At 49.6% G+C, this 15,309-nt stretch overlaps 1 protein-coding gene across 2 annotated transcripts in view; it reads left to right on the top strand.

The window, feature by feature from the left end:
- The window catches only part of LOC144508014 (src substrate cortactin-like), a 57,892-nt gene that overhangs the window by 23,045 nt on the left and 19,538 nt on the right, over positions 1-15,309 (top strand). For both annotated transcript variants that reach the window (XM_078235717.1, XM_078235718.1), the window contains exons 4-10: positions 1,495-1,624; positions 3,770-3,880; positions 4,742-4,796; positions 5,162-5,272; positions 10,671-10,781; positions 12,433-12,543; positions 13,408-13,463. In XM_078235717.1, the coding sequence (XP_078091843.1) occupies positions 1,495-1,624; positions 3,770-3,880; positions 4,742-4,796; positions 5,162-5,272; positions 10,671-10,781; positions 12,433-12,543; positions 13,408-13,463 (685 nt within the window). The remainder of the gene's footprint in view (positions 1-1,494; positions 1,625-3,769; positions 3,881-4,741; positions 4,797-5,161; positions 5,273-10,670; positions 10,782-12,432; positions 12,544-13,407; positions 13,464-15,309) is intronic.

Genomic DNA, 15,309 nt, shown 5'->3' on the forward strand with positions numbered 1-15,309 from the left:
TAGGCCTGGGGGGGGGGACCTGAAATGTTGGGAATGGTGGCCTGACCCCCTGACAGTGTCCTCTCGGGGTAAAGTCACAACAGCCCACCCAGGGCAGGCTGACGGGGGAATGTGGGCCCTTCCGGCTTAAATGGCACCCAGAATCAGCGAATCCCTACAGTGCAGAAGGAGGCCATTTGGCCCATCGAGTCTGCAACGACAAAGATTCCACCCAGGCTCTATCCCCGTAATCCCACGCATTTACCCTGCTAATCCCTCTGACACTAAGGGGCAATTTAGCACGGCCAGTCAACCTAACCCGCATATCATTGGAGACTAGCTCCCAGAGGAAACCCACACAAACATGGGGAGAACTTGCAAACTCCACACAGACAGTGACCCGAGGCCGGAATTAAACCCGGGTCCCTGGCATTGTGAGGTAGCAGAGCTAACCATTTACATTCAGGAAGAATCATCCAGAAGGCACACAGTTGAGATATTAAACGGAGACACCTGCCTATGTGGACTTAAAATCCCACAGTGTATTTGGAGAAGAGTCGAGCATTTCTTCTTCCTTCTTGATCAACATTCCTCCCTCTACCAATGTCAGAAAAAATAGATTCTCTGGTCATGTATTTCATTTCCTTTGCCGAGCTGTGTGTATAAATTAGCTGCTGCACTTTCATACACGGCTAGCGTGCTTTTCAGAGCAGTGCATTGAACCGTGAAGTATTTTGGAACACCCTCAGGGCATAGAAATGCAGGTTCATTTTTTATTCCTTTTAGTTGAATATTTCCTGATATGTGAAGCCTTTCAGAGGGTCTCACTTTAACAATCACACCCAGGTTGATTCTGGCCACCACCACAGCCGATTCCTACGCCTGAGAGAGAGATCCCGTACAGCCAAACAGCGGAGCTGGTCCCAGGGTCAGAGGAATGACCTTTGAACGTAAACTGGGATAACTTTGGTTCCTCAGATGTGGGGGTAACAAGGCAGTGTAGAGAGTTTAGAACAGAGAAGGTCACTTCACACTGGGATTTGCAGATACACCAGGAGGTTCAGGGAGTTGAGCTGCCACCTCCACCTTACATGTGAAGCCCACACCACCGGGGTGACACTGAGGTGACCTGGTAAACTGTCACATAACTGCTTTCTCAAGAGGAAAATCCACCATTACCTTCTCAAGGGGCCTAAGGGTGCCATCTTTAGGCTTCATCCACATGTCTTGTGTACAAATCATAGAATTGTTACTGCGCAGAAGGAGGCCATTTGGCCCATCGTGTCTGCACCGGCTCTCCAAATGAGCATCGTGGCCCAGTGCCTTTTCCCCCGTACCCCAGCACATTGTTTCACTTCAAATAATCATCTTGAATGGCTCCATTGAACCTGCCTCCACTACACTCCCAGGCAGTGCTTTGCAGACCTGTACCACTCGTACACAATGCTTACACAACCCGGTAAAACACTGTCCTAGTCCTCAGTAACGGGAATCTGTGGGGGTTTTGTCTTGCAGTGTCCATGAGCTGAGGCAAAATGTCTCAAAAGATCATGAAACTATCAAGAAGAAGGAGCTGGAGCAGGGAGCAAAAGCATCGTACGGTTATGGTGGCAAGTTCGGAGTCCAGAAGGATCGCATGGACAAGGTGATTGATCATTCCAGCTTTTCACTGCTCCCAAATTTCCTGTCATATCAATAGATACGAAAAGCTGAAATGTGAACGTCAGACACTGAATCATTCGCAAATGCGGAATGTGCTGGAAAAGGAGAGGCAGGGTGCTGGGACGGGGGCGAGCAGGGCGTTGGGATGGGGGAGCTGGGTGCTGGGATGGGGGGGAGCTGGGTGCTGGGACGGGGGTGAGCAGGGCGTTGGGATGGGGGAGCTGGGTGCTGGGATGGGGGGGAGCTGGGTGCTGGGACGGGGGCGAGCAGGGCGTTGGGATGGGGGAGCTGGGTGCTGGGATGGGGGGGAGCTGGGTGCTGGGACGGGGGGCGAGCAGGGCATTGGGATGGGGGAGCTGGGTGCTGGGATGGGGGGGAGCTGGGTGCTGGGACGGGGGCGAGCAGGGCGTTGGGATGGGGGAGCTGGGTGCTGGGATGGGGGGGAGCTGGGTGCTGGGACGGGGGCGAGCAGGGCGTTGGGATGGGGGAGCTGGGTGCTGGGATGGGGGGGAGCTGGGTGCTGGGACGGGGGCGAGCAGGGCGTTGGGATGGGGGAGCTGGGTGCTGGGATGGGGGGGAGCTGGGTGCTGGGACGGGGGCGAGCAGGGCGTTGGGATGGGGGAGCTGGGTGCTGGGATGGGGGGGAGCTGGGTGCTGGGACGGGGGCGAGCAGGGCGTTGGGATGGGGGAGCTGGGTGCTGGGACGGGGGGGTGGGGAGCTGGGACGAGGGGGGAGCTGGGTGCTGGGACGGGGGGGGGAGCTGGGTGCTGGGACGGGGGGGGGGAGCTGGGTGCTGGGATGGGGGGGAGCTGGGTGCTGGGATGGGGGGGAGCTGGGTGCTGGGATGGGGGGGAGCTGGGTGCTGGGACGGGGTGGGGGAGCTGGGTACTGGGACGAGGGGGGAGCTGGGTGCTGGGATGGGGGGGAGCTGGGTGCTGGGATGGGGGGGGAGCTGGGTGCTGGGACGGGCTGGGGGAGCTGGGTACTGGGACGAGGGGGGAGCTGGGTGCTGGGATGGGGGGGAGCTGGGTGCTGGGATGGGGGGGAGCTGGGTGCTGGGACGGGGTGGGGGAGCTGGGTACTGGGACGAGGGGGGAGCTGGGTGCTGGGATGGGGGGGAGCTGGGTGCTGGGATGGGGGGGAGCTGGGTGCTGGGATGGGGGGGAGCTGGGTGCTGGGACGGGGTGGGGGAGCTGGGTGCTGGGACGAGGGGGGAGCTGGGTGCTGGGACGGGGGGGGGATGGAGCTGGGACTGGGGGAGGAGCTGGGTGCTGGGATGGGGGGGGGGAGCTGGGTGCTGGGACGGGGGCGAGCAGGACGTTGGGATGGGGGAGCTGGATGCTGGGAGGGGGGCGAGCAGGACGTTGGGATGGGGGAGCTGGGTGCTGGGACGGGGGCGAGCAGGACGTTGGGATGGGGGAGCTGGGTGCTGGGACGGGGTGGGGGAACTGGGTGCTGGGACAAGGGGGGAGCTGGGTGCTGGGACGCGGGGGGAGGTGGGTGCTGGGACGAGGGGGGAGCTGGGTGCTGGGATGGGGGGGAGCTGGGTGCTGGGACGGGCGGTGGGGGGGAGCTGGGTGCTGGGATGAGGAGGAACAGGGTGCTGGGACTTGGGGGGAGGGGCAGGGGGGCAGGCTTTTGGGACCGGGTGGTGTGCGGGAGCAGGGGTGGGGAATCAGGGAGCGGAGGGCGGTGTCAGGAAGTGGCAGAGATGCAGAGAGGGGTGGGGGGTCTGGGGACAGTAGGGCGCACGGAAGGGTGGGGGGGGTTGGAGGCAGTAGGGGTGCAGTTTGGGGGGAGCTGGGGGCAGTAGGGGTGCAGGGAGGGGTAGGGGGGCTGTGGGCAGTAGAGGTGCAGGGAACAGTGAGGGGTCTGGGGCAGTAGGGGTGCAGGAAGGGGTGAGGGGTCTGGGGGCAGTAGGGGTGCAGGGAGGGGTGGGGGATCTAGGGGCAGTAGGGCGCAGGGAGGGGTGGGGGGCAGTAGGGGCAGTAGGTTCACTGGACGTCAGTCTGAAAGCAGCGGATCCTATTGGCCCCTGAGTTTGCTGAGTGCCAGGGGAAGGCAGTCACTGGGAGGGATGGACATGTGGTGTACAAGTTCTCATTCTTAATGTCCCTCTTCTCGCAGTCTGCCTTAGGAAACGAGTATGTCGCAGACGTTGCAAAACATTCATCACAGACCGACGCAGCCAAGGGATTTGGTGGGAAATATGGAGTTCAAAAAGATCGGACAGACAAGGTAAGGATAAAAAGGGACTCTGCAGCCGTTGTTACCCTGTGGAGGGATTGGATCCTATAAAACAGCAGAACAGAACGGCCGTGGCACTGACCTGTGGGCCCTTTGCTCTGGTCCAGTCCACACAGATAACTGGGGGGTTAGCAGCTCCTGACCGCTGGCCCGTGACTCAGCCAGCAGGTTAGGTTCTTTCAGCAGAATTCACTCATTACTGAGGCTGGAAGCGTAAGAAATAAAAGATCACACACGTCTTATCTGGGGTTTAATACTGATTGCTGAAACATTAATGAGGGAGATTTGCTTTGTATCTGACCCAGTGTGAGTAGGGTGATGATGGCTTGTATCGGGGGATGCGGGCGGCGCTGGCTGGGCTAACATTTATTGCTCATCCCTTTTTGTCCTTGAACTGAGTGGTTTGCTGAGCCATTTCAGAAGGCAGGAAAGAGTCGAGCACATTCCAGTGGGGCTGTAGGCCCGACCAGATAAGGATGCCACTAAAGGGACATGAGGGTGTTTCCAACAATCCACAATGGCTTCATGGTCATCCAGATTTTTATTGAATTCAAATTTTACTATCTGCCTTGGTGGGATTTGAACTTGGGTCCATGAATATTACCCCGAGTCTTTTAATTACTCGGCCAGTGAAAATACCACGATACGACTGCCACCCTGTATGATTAGTGATATGGGGAGAGGGTGGGGAAGGATAATGAGGGATATGGGGATGTATAGATTTGATAAGTGGAAAAGGATCCATTTCCTTTTCTTGGTCCTGTATGTTTGCTCGTTCAATGTTACCCTGAATCTGGTGACCCTTGTGGAAATATCAGTCTAATAGCTCAATCTGTTGGTCCTCTCTTGTAGTCTGCCATGGGATACGAGTACAAAGGAGACGTGGACAAGCATGCTTCACAGAAAGGTAAAATGTGGCCTTACTCCCAGCCAATAGGGGGAGAGATGCCAGAAGGAAATGGAAATTCCACAATGAGATGTAATTGAAGTCAAAATCCCCACATCGTTATCAGCGATGGATTGCCCTCTCTATTTACCCAAATATGCATAATTTTCTGACTTCCCCAGGTTTACGTTACATTCTGCCCTCACAGGGGTGTATTTACCTGGGTGTGCGATACTCTCTGTATTTACCTGGTGTGTGATACTCTCTGTATTTACCTGGTGTGTGATACTCTCTGTATTTACCTGGTGTGTGATACTTGGTATTTCCCCAGATTATCCCTGTATTTACTATGGTTTAATATTCTGTAATATCTTTGTCTCCCTCAGATTATGCCAAAGGTTTTGGTGGGAAATACGGAGTTGAAAAGGACAAGGTGGATAAATCTGCTTTGGGATATGACTACAAAGCAGTGAGTGAGAAGCATGATTCACAGAAAGGTATGTTCATTACACACTGCCCTCCCACTCACACAGAATGGAACCTGCCTGACTTACTCCTTTCTGACTGCAACAGAATGCTACCTGATAGCAACATATGACCTGGAGCAGGCCATTTAATCCCTCCAACCCGTTGCACCAGTTAATTAGGTCATGGCTGATCTGTATCTCAACTTTATTTACCCTCCTTAGTTCCATATCACTCAAACCTTTACTAACAAAAATCCATCGATCTCCGTTTGGAAATTTTCAATTGGCCTTTACCTTAACAATTTTTTAGAGAGTGTTCTAGGTTTCCACTCTATCTTTCTGCTATCACCTGTGAATGGTCCAGTATTACTTTTAACGTTATATCCCTTGTTTCGCATTCTGCCATCATAGGAAATGATTTCTCTCTGAGTTCCTTTAATCATTTTAAATTATTCAATTAGATCACCCCTTAATCTTCTAAATTTAAATGAACATATCCTCATAATTTAACTTTAACCCTGTAATCATTCTGATGAATCTATGCTGCACCTCCTCCAATGCAGTAAGTATATCCTTACTGAGGTGGGGTGCAGAGGAATTAATGCAGTATCTGAGATAGGGTCTAATCAGAGCTCCAGAGCTGTAACATAAATACATCCCTTTGTATTCTAGCCCTCTTGATCAGCATTCCATTAGTCTTTTAGATGATTTTTTTGTGCCCATCCAGTTATTTTTCGACATGGGGTTTCTAAATCACTCTGCTCCGAACTAGTCCCCACTCTTCTCCCCATTTAGAAAATGCTCTGATCTCTCCTTCATGCTCCACAGAGGATGACCTTTCATTTCCCCACATTGAACTCCATCTGCCAAGTTTTATCCACTCGTTTAATGGGGAGGCAGTGGCACAGTGGTAGTGTCACTGGACTAGTAATCCAAAGACCTAGGGTAATTCTCTGGGGACCAAGGTTCGAATCTCACCACAGCAGAAGGTGAAATTTGAATTCAATAAAAAAATTGGAATTAAAAGTCTAATGATGACCATGAAAGTATTGTCAATTGTTGTAAAACCCATCTGGTTCATTAATGTCCTTTAGGAAAGGAAATCTGCTGTCCTTACCTGGTCTGGCCTATATGTGACTCCAGGTCCACATCAATATGATTGACTCTCAAATACCCTCTGAAATGGAGGGCAGTTAGGGATGGGCAATACATGCTGGCCCAGCCAGTGATGTTCACATCCCGTAAATTAATTTAAAAAAAATCAATGTCCCTTTGTAATTTTCTGTTCTCATCTACACAATTTATGTTGCAATTTAAATTAATGTCATCAACAAACTTTGATATGTGGCTTTCTATTCCTCCATCAAAATTGTCTATAGCTATAGTGAAAAGCAGAGGCCCCAGTACAAGATCCCTAGGGGATAGCACAAGGCACATCCCAGTAGTTTGAGGACATTCCCATCATCCTTGCGCTCTGTCTCCTACCTCCTAACAGAGGAAATGGTTTCTCCTGATCCTAACCAAGCCAATGGGTTGCCTCTAATTCCATACATTCACATTGTTTCCTCACAGTCTCTTATGTGGAATCTTGTTGAATGCCTTCTGGAACTCCATTTAAATACCATCCAGAGACTATCTGCCATAATAATAGAAAATGCTGGAAATACTCAGCAGGTCAGGGGAGAAACTGATTTAATGGCTGGAATTTTATGCAAGATGCTGAAGTCCCGCCGTTGGACCCAAAGGCGGGAGATGAGCCCATGTCAACCGGTAGTGGGACCCTGGGATGACATGTTGCCGGTGGCAGCTAATCAAGTGGCTGCCACTGGGGATGCCATATTATTAAGGACCAAAAACAGAAAATACTGGAAAATCTCAGCAGACCTGACAGTGTCTGTGGAGAGAGAATAGATCCAGCATTTCGAGTCTGGATGACGCTTCATCAAAGTCAAAAGCTGCCAGCTTAACCAGAGTGTCAGCAGATCAGCAACCTCAGCAGCATCATGGGTAACAATGGCTATTGCAGGGGTTGCACCTGGAGTGTTGATAGCTGGGTGCCCTCATAGAAAGGTAAGCAGTATTGGGGATGGATGGCGATGGGAAAGGAGACGTTTGACCATGAACAGGCAATATAATGCTGTGGATTTGGCCATTTCCGCAGCTCCATGAGGGAATCATAGGGAGCCCCGATATGGAAGCTCCCACCCCCTATGAAGCCCACTGAGAGGCTGCCAGGTTTGATGGGGCTGTCTCTCTGTGTGATGGCAGGCTCTCCCAACATAGTCAAAATGCTCACAGAGTCCAGAAGAGGCCCTTAATTGGTCGCTCAGGTGGCTCAATTGGTCTCCCAGTGGGCGGCTGATCTGCCACCTTTCCCACCACTATCAAGAATGGCATTGGGAAGACAATGGGCATGTCACCCCATTTTGCCAGCCTTGCTCCTTCCCAGCCCATCCCGAGTGCTGATAAAAACCCTGCCCAACATTTCAGGTCAATGTCAAAATGATTGGCCTGAAATGTTAACTCTGTTTCTCTCTCCACGGATGCTGCCTGACCCGCAGAGTTTTTCCAGCATTTTCTGTTTTTATTTCAGATTTCCAGCATCTACAGTATTTTCCATGTCTGTTACCTTCTCAACCTTATCCTTTACCAATCCATGCTGGCTCTCTCTGATCATTTGTCCGAATGCTTAGTCAGCTGTCTTGTAATAACAGATTTGATTCCCTTCCCACAACTGACCTTGGACTAATCAGTTTATCATTTCCTCCTTTTCCTCTCCAACTCTTCCTAAGTGCTGGAGTGATGATGGAACTTTTCTAATCTTAGGGATAATTCCAGAGAGAGTTTTGGGAGATCATGACCAATAAATTAACGATTTTTGCACCTCCTTTTAATACTCAGGGGTGAAAATGAGTAAGTCCTGGAGATTTGTACATCTTTAATCTCATTAGTTTCCCCATCACTATTTTACTTCTGTTGTATTCCTCCCTCAGTTTGAGCCTGGGTTTTCCATGTATCTGAGGTACTTTACCCTCACCCTCCACTGAAAAGACTGATAAAAAGCAGCAATTACCAAACTTACCAGCTCTTATTTCCAATCATGCTATCACCTGTGCCTGTCTTTCAGGGATGATCCCACTGCTCTTTTTCTTAGTGTCTTTGTAAAAACCTTCAGTGTAGTTCTTGATATTGCTCACAAGTTCCCTTTCTGTCGCTCTTACCACTCTCTTTATATCCAGTTGGCATTTTTTGGACTCTGTGAGATTTCAAATGCTTTTTTGTCCTTGTACAAGCTCTTTCTTGTAGTTTTATACTATCTCTCACTTCCCCTCATGATCAAACTTCTTTAATTATTCAAGTAGAGCTTTGTGCCCTGAAGGGATATATATAGATCTTGGAATCAACCTAATACATTTTGAACACCTCCCACTGTTCATCTGTCATTTTATTTGTTAATACCCGGTTCATTCTTCAGCAGTTGAGAAGAATGAAGGATAATCACATTCAAACATATAAAATTCTTATAGGACTCGAGAGAGAGTCGATGTAGGAAGGTTGTTTCCCCTGGCTCAGGCGCAGGGGTTTGGTCTAGAATCAGGGGACACGGTCTCAGAATAAGGGGCAGGTCATTTAGGACTGAGATGAGGAGGAATTTCTTCACTGAGAGAGTAATGAATTTTGGGAATCCTCCAGCCCATGGGGCTGCGGAGGCACAGTCATTGAGTATGTTCAACACTAAGATCAATAGATTTCTACATATTAAAAATATATAAAGGGGAAAGTGCAGGAAAATGGTGTTGAAGTAGAAGATCAACCATGATTTCATTGAATGGCAGAGCAAGCTCGATGGGCTGAATGGCCTACTCCTGCTCTTATCTGTTATGTTCTTACACCTATTAATGGATATAAGGAATACAATTTCAAACTTTACAGATGTCACCAAACTCGGCAACATTGTGAGCAAGATGGCTGCAGACTTCCGGAGAAGATAGACAGACTTATGAAAATAGGCAGACACATGGCAGGGGCAATTTAATTTGGGTAAATATAAAGGAATGCTCTTTGGGGGGAACATGTGGAAGAAGTATAATCTAAATGCTGCTCTTTTGAACGGGTGCAAGAACAGTTGGACCTGGGGTGCATTTTCCCAAATCGTTAGATTTGGAAAAGATTGAAAGGGTGCAGAGGAGATTTACAAGGATGTTGCCTGGATTGAGTGGCATGCCTTATGAGGATAGGCTGAGGGAGCTCGGTCTTTTCTCCTTGGAGAAACGTAGGATGAGAGGAGACCTAATAGAGGTGTACAAGATGTTGAGAGGCATAGATCGGGTGGACTCTCAGAGGCTTTTTCCCATGGTGGAAATGGCTGCTACGAGAGGACACAGGTTTAAGGTGCTGGGGGGTAGGTACAGGGGAAATGTTAGGGGGAAGTTTTTCGCACAGAGGGTGGTGGGCGAGTGGAATCGGCTGCCGTCAGTGGTGGTGGAGGCAAACTCAATAGGGTCTTTTAAGAGACTCCTGGATGAGTACATGGGACTTAATAGGATGGAGGGTTATAGGTAGGCCTAAAAGGTAGGGATATGTTCGGCACAACTTGTGGGGCCGAAGGGCCTGTTTTGTGCTGTAGTTTTCTATGTTTCTATGTTAAAGATGACAGGGTGGGCTGATGAGGCTTTCAAGAAAACGTATTGGGATCTTTGACTTTGTAAATAGAGACATTGGGTGGAATTTCCCACTCCACCCACCACGGGAATCATGGTGGGTGGGACAGAAAATTCGGCAGACCATGCAAAGGTCCGTTGACCTCTGGCGGGAATTTCCTGGGACGAACGCGGCTGGAAAATCCCGCCCATTGAGTTCAATAAAGATGAATTCTCGCTAAAGCGTTAAAAAATCTCTGGTTTGCCCTCAACTGGCGTATTGTGTGCAATTCTGGGTGTTATACTTTAAGAAAGGTGCCAAGTCCCGGAGGATATTTCCACACGATACCAGAGATGGAAGATTTCTGTGAGGCAGGGAACCTGGGATTGATCATTTTCGAGCAAAGAAGAATAAGGGGAGACCTCATAAAGGGATCCAATTCATGGGAAGTTTGGATAAAGCAAGTGGAAAGAAATGATTTCCTTTGACACATAGGTCAGTAACACTGAGTTAAAATAATTGGAAAAAGAACTAGAAGGGGAATAAGGAGAACTTTTTTCACAAATGGCGTTAAGATCAAGAGGCACCATTCAGTGTCTGGCGTTGGAATCTGATTCCAACTGAACTTTCAAATGACAGTGTAATAACTTTTGAGCTTATAGTAAAAAGCAGAATTGTGCAATTACATTAAACATCTCTATTAAGAGTCAAGACAGTCATGGCAGCCAAATGGTCTGTAATACCCTGCACTTGGTTTAATATATTGCAACATTTTCATGTCCCTCAGATTATGCCAAAGGATTTGGTGGGAAATATGGAGTTGAAAAGGACAAGGTGGATAAATCTGCTTTGGGATATGACTACAAAGGAGTGACTGAGAAACACGATTCGCAGAAAGGTATGTTCACTCCCACCCTCTCACACAGAATGGTACCTCCCACTCGCACAGAAAGATAAATCCCATTCCTCGCCACTCACACGGAATGGTACCTCCCACTCTCACCCATTCACATAAAATGGTAACTCCCATACCCACCCTCTCACGCAGTATGGTACCTCCCACTCACAGGGAATGGTACCTCTGATTCCCAGCCACTCATGTGAAATCATCGAATCAAATTATCCCTACACTGCAGAAGGCCATTGAGCCTGCACCGATAACAATCCCACCCAGGCCCTATCCTCATAACCCCCTGTATTTACCCTGCTAACCCCCTGACATTAAGGAGCAATTTAGCATGGCCAATCAACCAAACCCGCACATCTTTGGAGTGTGGGAGGAAACTGGAGCAACCGGAGGAAACCCACGCAGACACGGGGAGAATGTGCAAACTCCACACAGACAGTCACCCAAGGCCGGAATTGAACCCGAGTCCACGGTGCTGTGAGGCAGCAGTGCTAACCCCTGTGCCACCGTGCCCATTCCCAGCCACTTGTACAGAATGGTACCTCTGGTTTTTGCACAAATACCTTCCATGTACTCCCTCCATTGACACCAGAATTTTGATTTCAACTCTCCGATTGCTGCGACCAATTCGTGATCATTTTGATGTTGTTTTGCCAGCTCACTGCAGCCTCGGGCAGAGACCGGAACTCGCTTCTTGTTGGGGTTGCCAACTGTGATTTCATCACATGACTTGCCTCCACACCTCAGCCGTTAATTGGCTCACACATCCATCCTCGTGAAGCATTACCTTCCTACACCAATTGGAAAACAAAGACTTATTAACCAATTGGATGTTAGAACATAGAATCCCTACAGTACTGGAGGAGGCCATTTGGCCAATCAAGTCTGCATCAATTCTCCAACAGAGCATCCCACCCAGTCCCTCTCCTCCCACCCAGTCCCTCTCCTCCCACCCAGTCCCTCTCCTCCCACCCAGTCCCTCTCCTCCCACCCAGTCCCTCTCCTCCCACCCAGTCCCTCTCCTCCCACCCAGTCCCTCTCCTCCCACCCAGTCCCTCTCCTCCCACCCAGTCCCTCTCATCCCACCCAGTCCCTCTCCTCCCACCCAGTCCCTCTCCTCCCACCCAGTCCCTCTCATCCCACCCAGTCCCTCTCATCCCACCCAGTCCCTCTCCTCCCACCCAGTCCCTCTCCTCCCACCCAGTCCCTCTCCTCCCACCCAGTCCCTCTCCTCCCACCCAGTCCCTCTCCTCCCACCCAGTCCCTCTCCTCCCACCCAGTCCCTCTCCTCCCACCCAGTCCCTCTCATCCTACCCAGTCCCTCTCCTCCCACCCAGCCCCTCTCCTCCCCTCTATCCCCATAAACCCCGCGCATTAACCATGGCCAATCCACCAAACCTACAAATCTTTGGCGTGTGTAGGTTTGGTGCCCCATTGATTTTCTTCAGGGTTTCTCACAGGAATGTCCTAAAAATTGATCTTTAATTCCCAGAGACTCCAGGCCGATCATGGGGGGTTGGCAAGAGGTGAAACCTCCGAGTGTTCTCCCTCTCCACACAAACCACACTCCTCTGACTGATCACATAATTCAACCTGTAGCCCGAGGCTCCAAGAATGTGAGATTGATACAATTGTCTTACAGATTATTCGAAAGGATTCGGAGGGAAGTTTGGAGTACAAAGGGACCACCAGGACAAAACTGCCCATGGATGGGATCATAAAGAGGACGTGAAGCTTCATGAGTCTCAGACAGGTGAGGGGCTGAATGGACAACATAGCAATAAAGGAGTGGAGAACAGTATGAGTGATATCAAGATGTTGCCAACAAGTGACAAATGGTGACGTTGGCAGATTCTCTCCCATGTGATTTTCAGTGAGGTGAAACTCCAGTCAACTCTTAACTGTAAGCAGCCACATCCCCAGGGTCTGGACCAATTAAATCTTAAGAGGGAATGCTGGGAGGGCCATTGAAGGCATTGTCAGTGTGCCCACCTCCTGGGTAACGTTAGGATGAAGATTGGTTGTAAGGACTGGGTCAGTTGGCTGGGGTGTGAATCGGTACTGAGCCTGTGCCCTAGCTGGAGGAGGTGCCAGCTCTCCCCCCACCCCCCCCCACCCCCCCCCCCACCCCCCCACCCTTCCTGTGGATCATCTGTCAGCTTCCTGGGCAAGCGAGTGGCCTCAGCCAATGTCTATCAGCCGACATTTCTGACGGGCAAGGCAGTTGAGGGTTATGGGGGGCAGACAGGAAGGTGGAGTTGAGATCACAATAAGATTACACGTGACCTTATTGAGTGGCGGAGCAGATTGAATGGCCAAAGAACCTATTCCTGGGTGAGGAAAGATCTGACAGAGTTCCTGCTCCTAACCACCGTCTCAATGGGCCTTCTAGAGTTTGCCTGGAAGTAGATATTGGCTGTGAATGGGGTCCAGATTGCAATTCATCACCACAATCAAATATCTTGCTGAGATACCAGAGGGTCACTGGTGATTGTAAAACTGTAGCCAATGAATCAGCGTCTCAGGTGAAGAGTGGTGGAAGTGAGGGCAACCGGTCGCTTTAGTAATTTAGTAATGTTTTTTGCTCATCTCTCTGTTGTCTGCCCCCCTTCTGTAGATTATGCCAAGGGCTTTGGTGGGCGATATGGGGTACAACAGGACCGGATGGACAAGGTAGGTCCTTAGAGACTGTAAACCCCATGAGGTCCGCCACAACTCTCTGTAACAAGACAAACCATGGCCACAGAGCTGGAATATAACCCCCTCTCTGAGTCCTCCTTCCCTCCAACAACCTTGAAAACCTCAGTTTGGCTTCACACTTTTTTGATTTACTTGACTTCTCTCTCCCGTGCTGTTATCCTGCACTAAGAACTTTGACCCTTCACATCACTGTCTCAGTGGACTAGAGAGAGCTTGAATATTCTTATTCATGGCACCAATGATTGATGTTGTAATGTTTCCATATGGCAACAATATATCATCGATGGTCATCTGCACATGTCTCCCTCTTCTAGAACACAATCAGGTAAAAGCTTAAAGAAATACTTGGATCATCTCAGAGCCAGGGAGTTCATGCCTGAGCAGGCCTCACTACCGGCCATGAAGATGGCCACTTCCAGTGTCAGCCCTCAGCTTGAAACTGACTCAGTTTAGAGGGATATGGGCCATACAGGCAAATGGGACTAGTTCAGTTTAGGAAACCTGGTCGGCATGGACGAGTTGGGCTGAAAGGCCTGTTTCCATGTTAAGACCATAAGACATAGGAGCAGTATTAGGCCACTCAGCCCATCGAGTCTGCTCCGCCATTCAATCATGGCTGATATTTTTCTCATCCCCATTCTCCTGCCTTTTCCCCCAGAACCCCTGATCCTCTTATTAATCAAGAATATCAATGTTGTATATCTCTATGACTCTAAATCAGCCACGATCTTATTGAATGGTTGAGCAGGCTCGATGGGCCGAATGGCCTCCTCCTGCTCATATTACTTATGATCTGGTTGGGATAAACTTTCAAAATTTTTCACCTTCATTGAACTCAGCCTTGGAATGTCAACTTGGCTCAGTTGGTTTTGCCTCTAAGGATCATGGGTTCAAACCTCAACCCAGGACTTGAGTACATGACCTGGTCAGATACTCTTGTCCAGTACTGAAGGGAGTGCTGTACCACCGGAAGAAAAACCATCATAAAAGATTATCATTAAAATGAGAGCACAGAATTGGAGGTAAACTTGTGTCGTGGGTTGGAAATTGTTTGAGGTGGGAGACACAGAGTCGAGATAAAGCGAATGTTCTCTGCTTGGTGGGATGTGATGTGCCCCAGCAATCTAGACTGGAGCCTCAGCTTTTTCCCATCTGGATGGTTGCATTTATTGCCCATCCCTAATTGCCTTTGATTTGAGTGCCTTGCTCGGCCATTTCAGAGGGCAGTTAAGATTGTAGGTTGGGGAGGGTCACATGATTTGATTTCTTTCCCGAAAGGGTATTCATGAATCAGATGAGTTTTTACAACAATGTCAAGGTCATGGTTAAACTTTTCATCCCAGATTTTATTGAATTGAAATTTCACCATCTGCCGTAGTGGGATTTGAACCCGAGTCCCAGAGCATTAGCCTGGGTCTCTGGATTAGAAATCCAGTGACAATACCACTGCACCACCACCTCCATGTTTGAAATAAGAAAAAGATTCAGTGGGTTGTGTCCAGAGAAACTATCCCTTCTGATTAGGGGAATCCCGGACAAGGAGACACAATCTTAAAATGAGGGCGAACTTGATCAGGAGTGAAATCAGGAATCACTTTCCCCACACAAAGCAGAGAGGATCTCTCGCCCAAGAAGCTGTGGATGCCAGTGGATGGCCAATTTTAATTTTAAAAACTGAAACTTCTCGGTTTTTGAGTACTGGCATCAAAGAATACGGAACAAAAGTAGCAAAATGGAGTTGAGATACCCATCAGCCATGATCTGAACAGGATCGAGGGGCTGAATGGCTAAGCTGGAATGGGCTGGGGGACAATGAGGA

Source organism: Mustelus asterias, chromosome 19 (assembly GCF_964213995.1).
Source record: "Mustelus asterias chromosome 19, sMusAst1.hap1.1, whole genome shotgun sequence".
Classification (NCBI taxonomy): domain Eukaryota; kingdom Metazoa; phylum Chordata; class Chondrichthyes; order Carcharhiniformes; family Triakidae; genus Mustelus; species Mustelus asterias.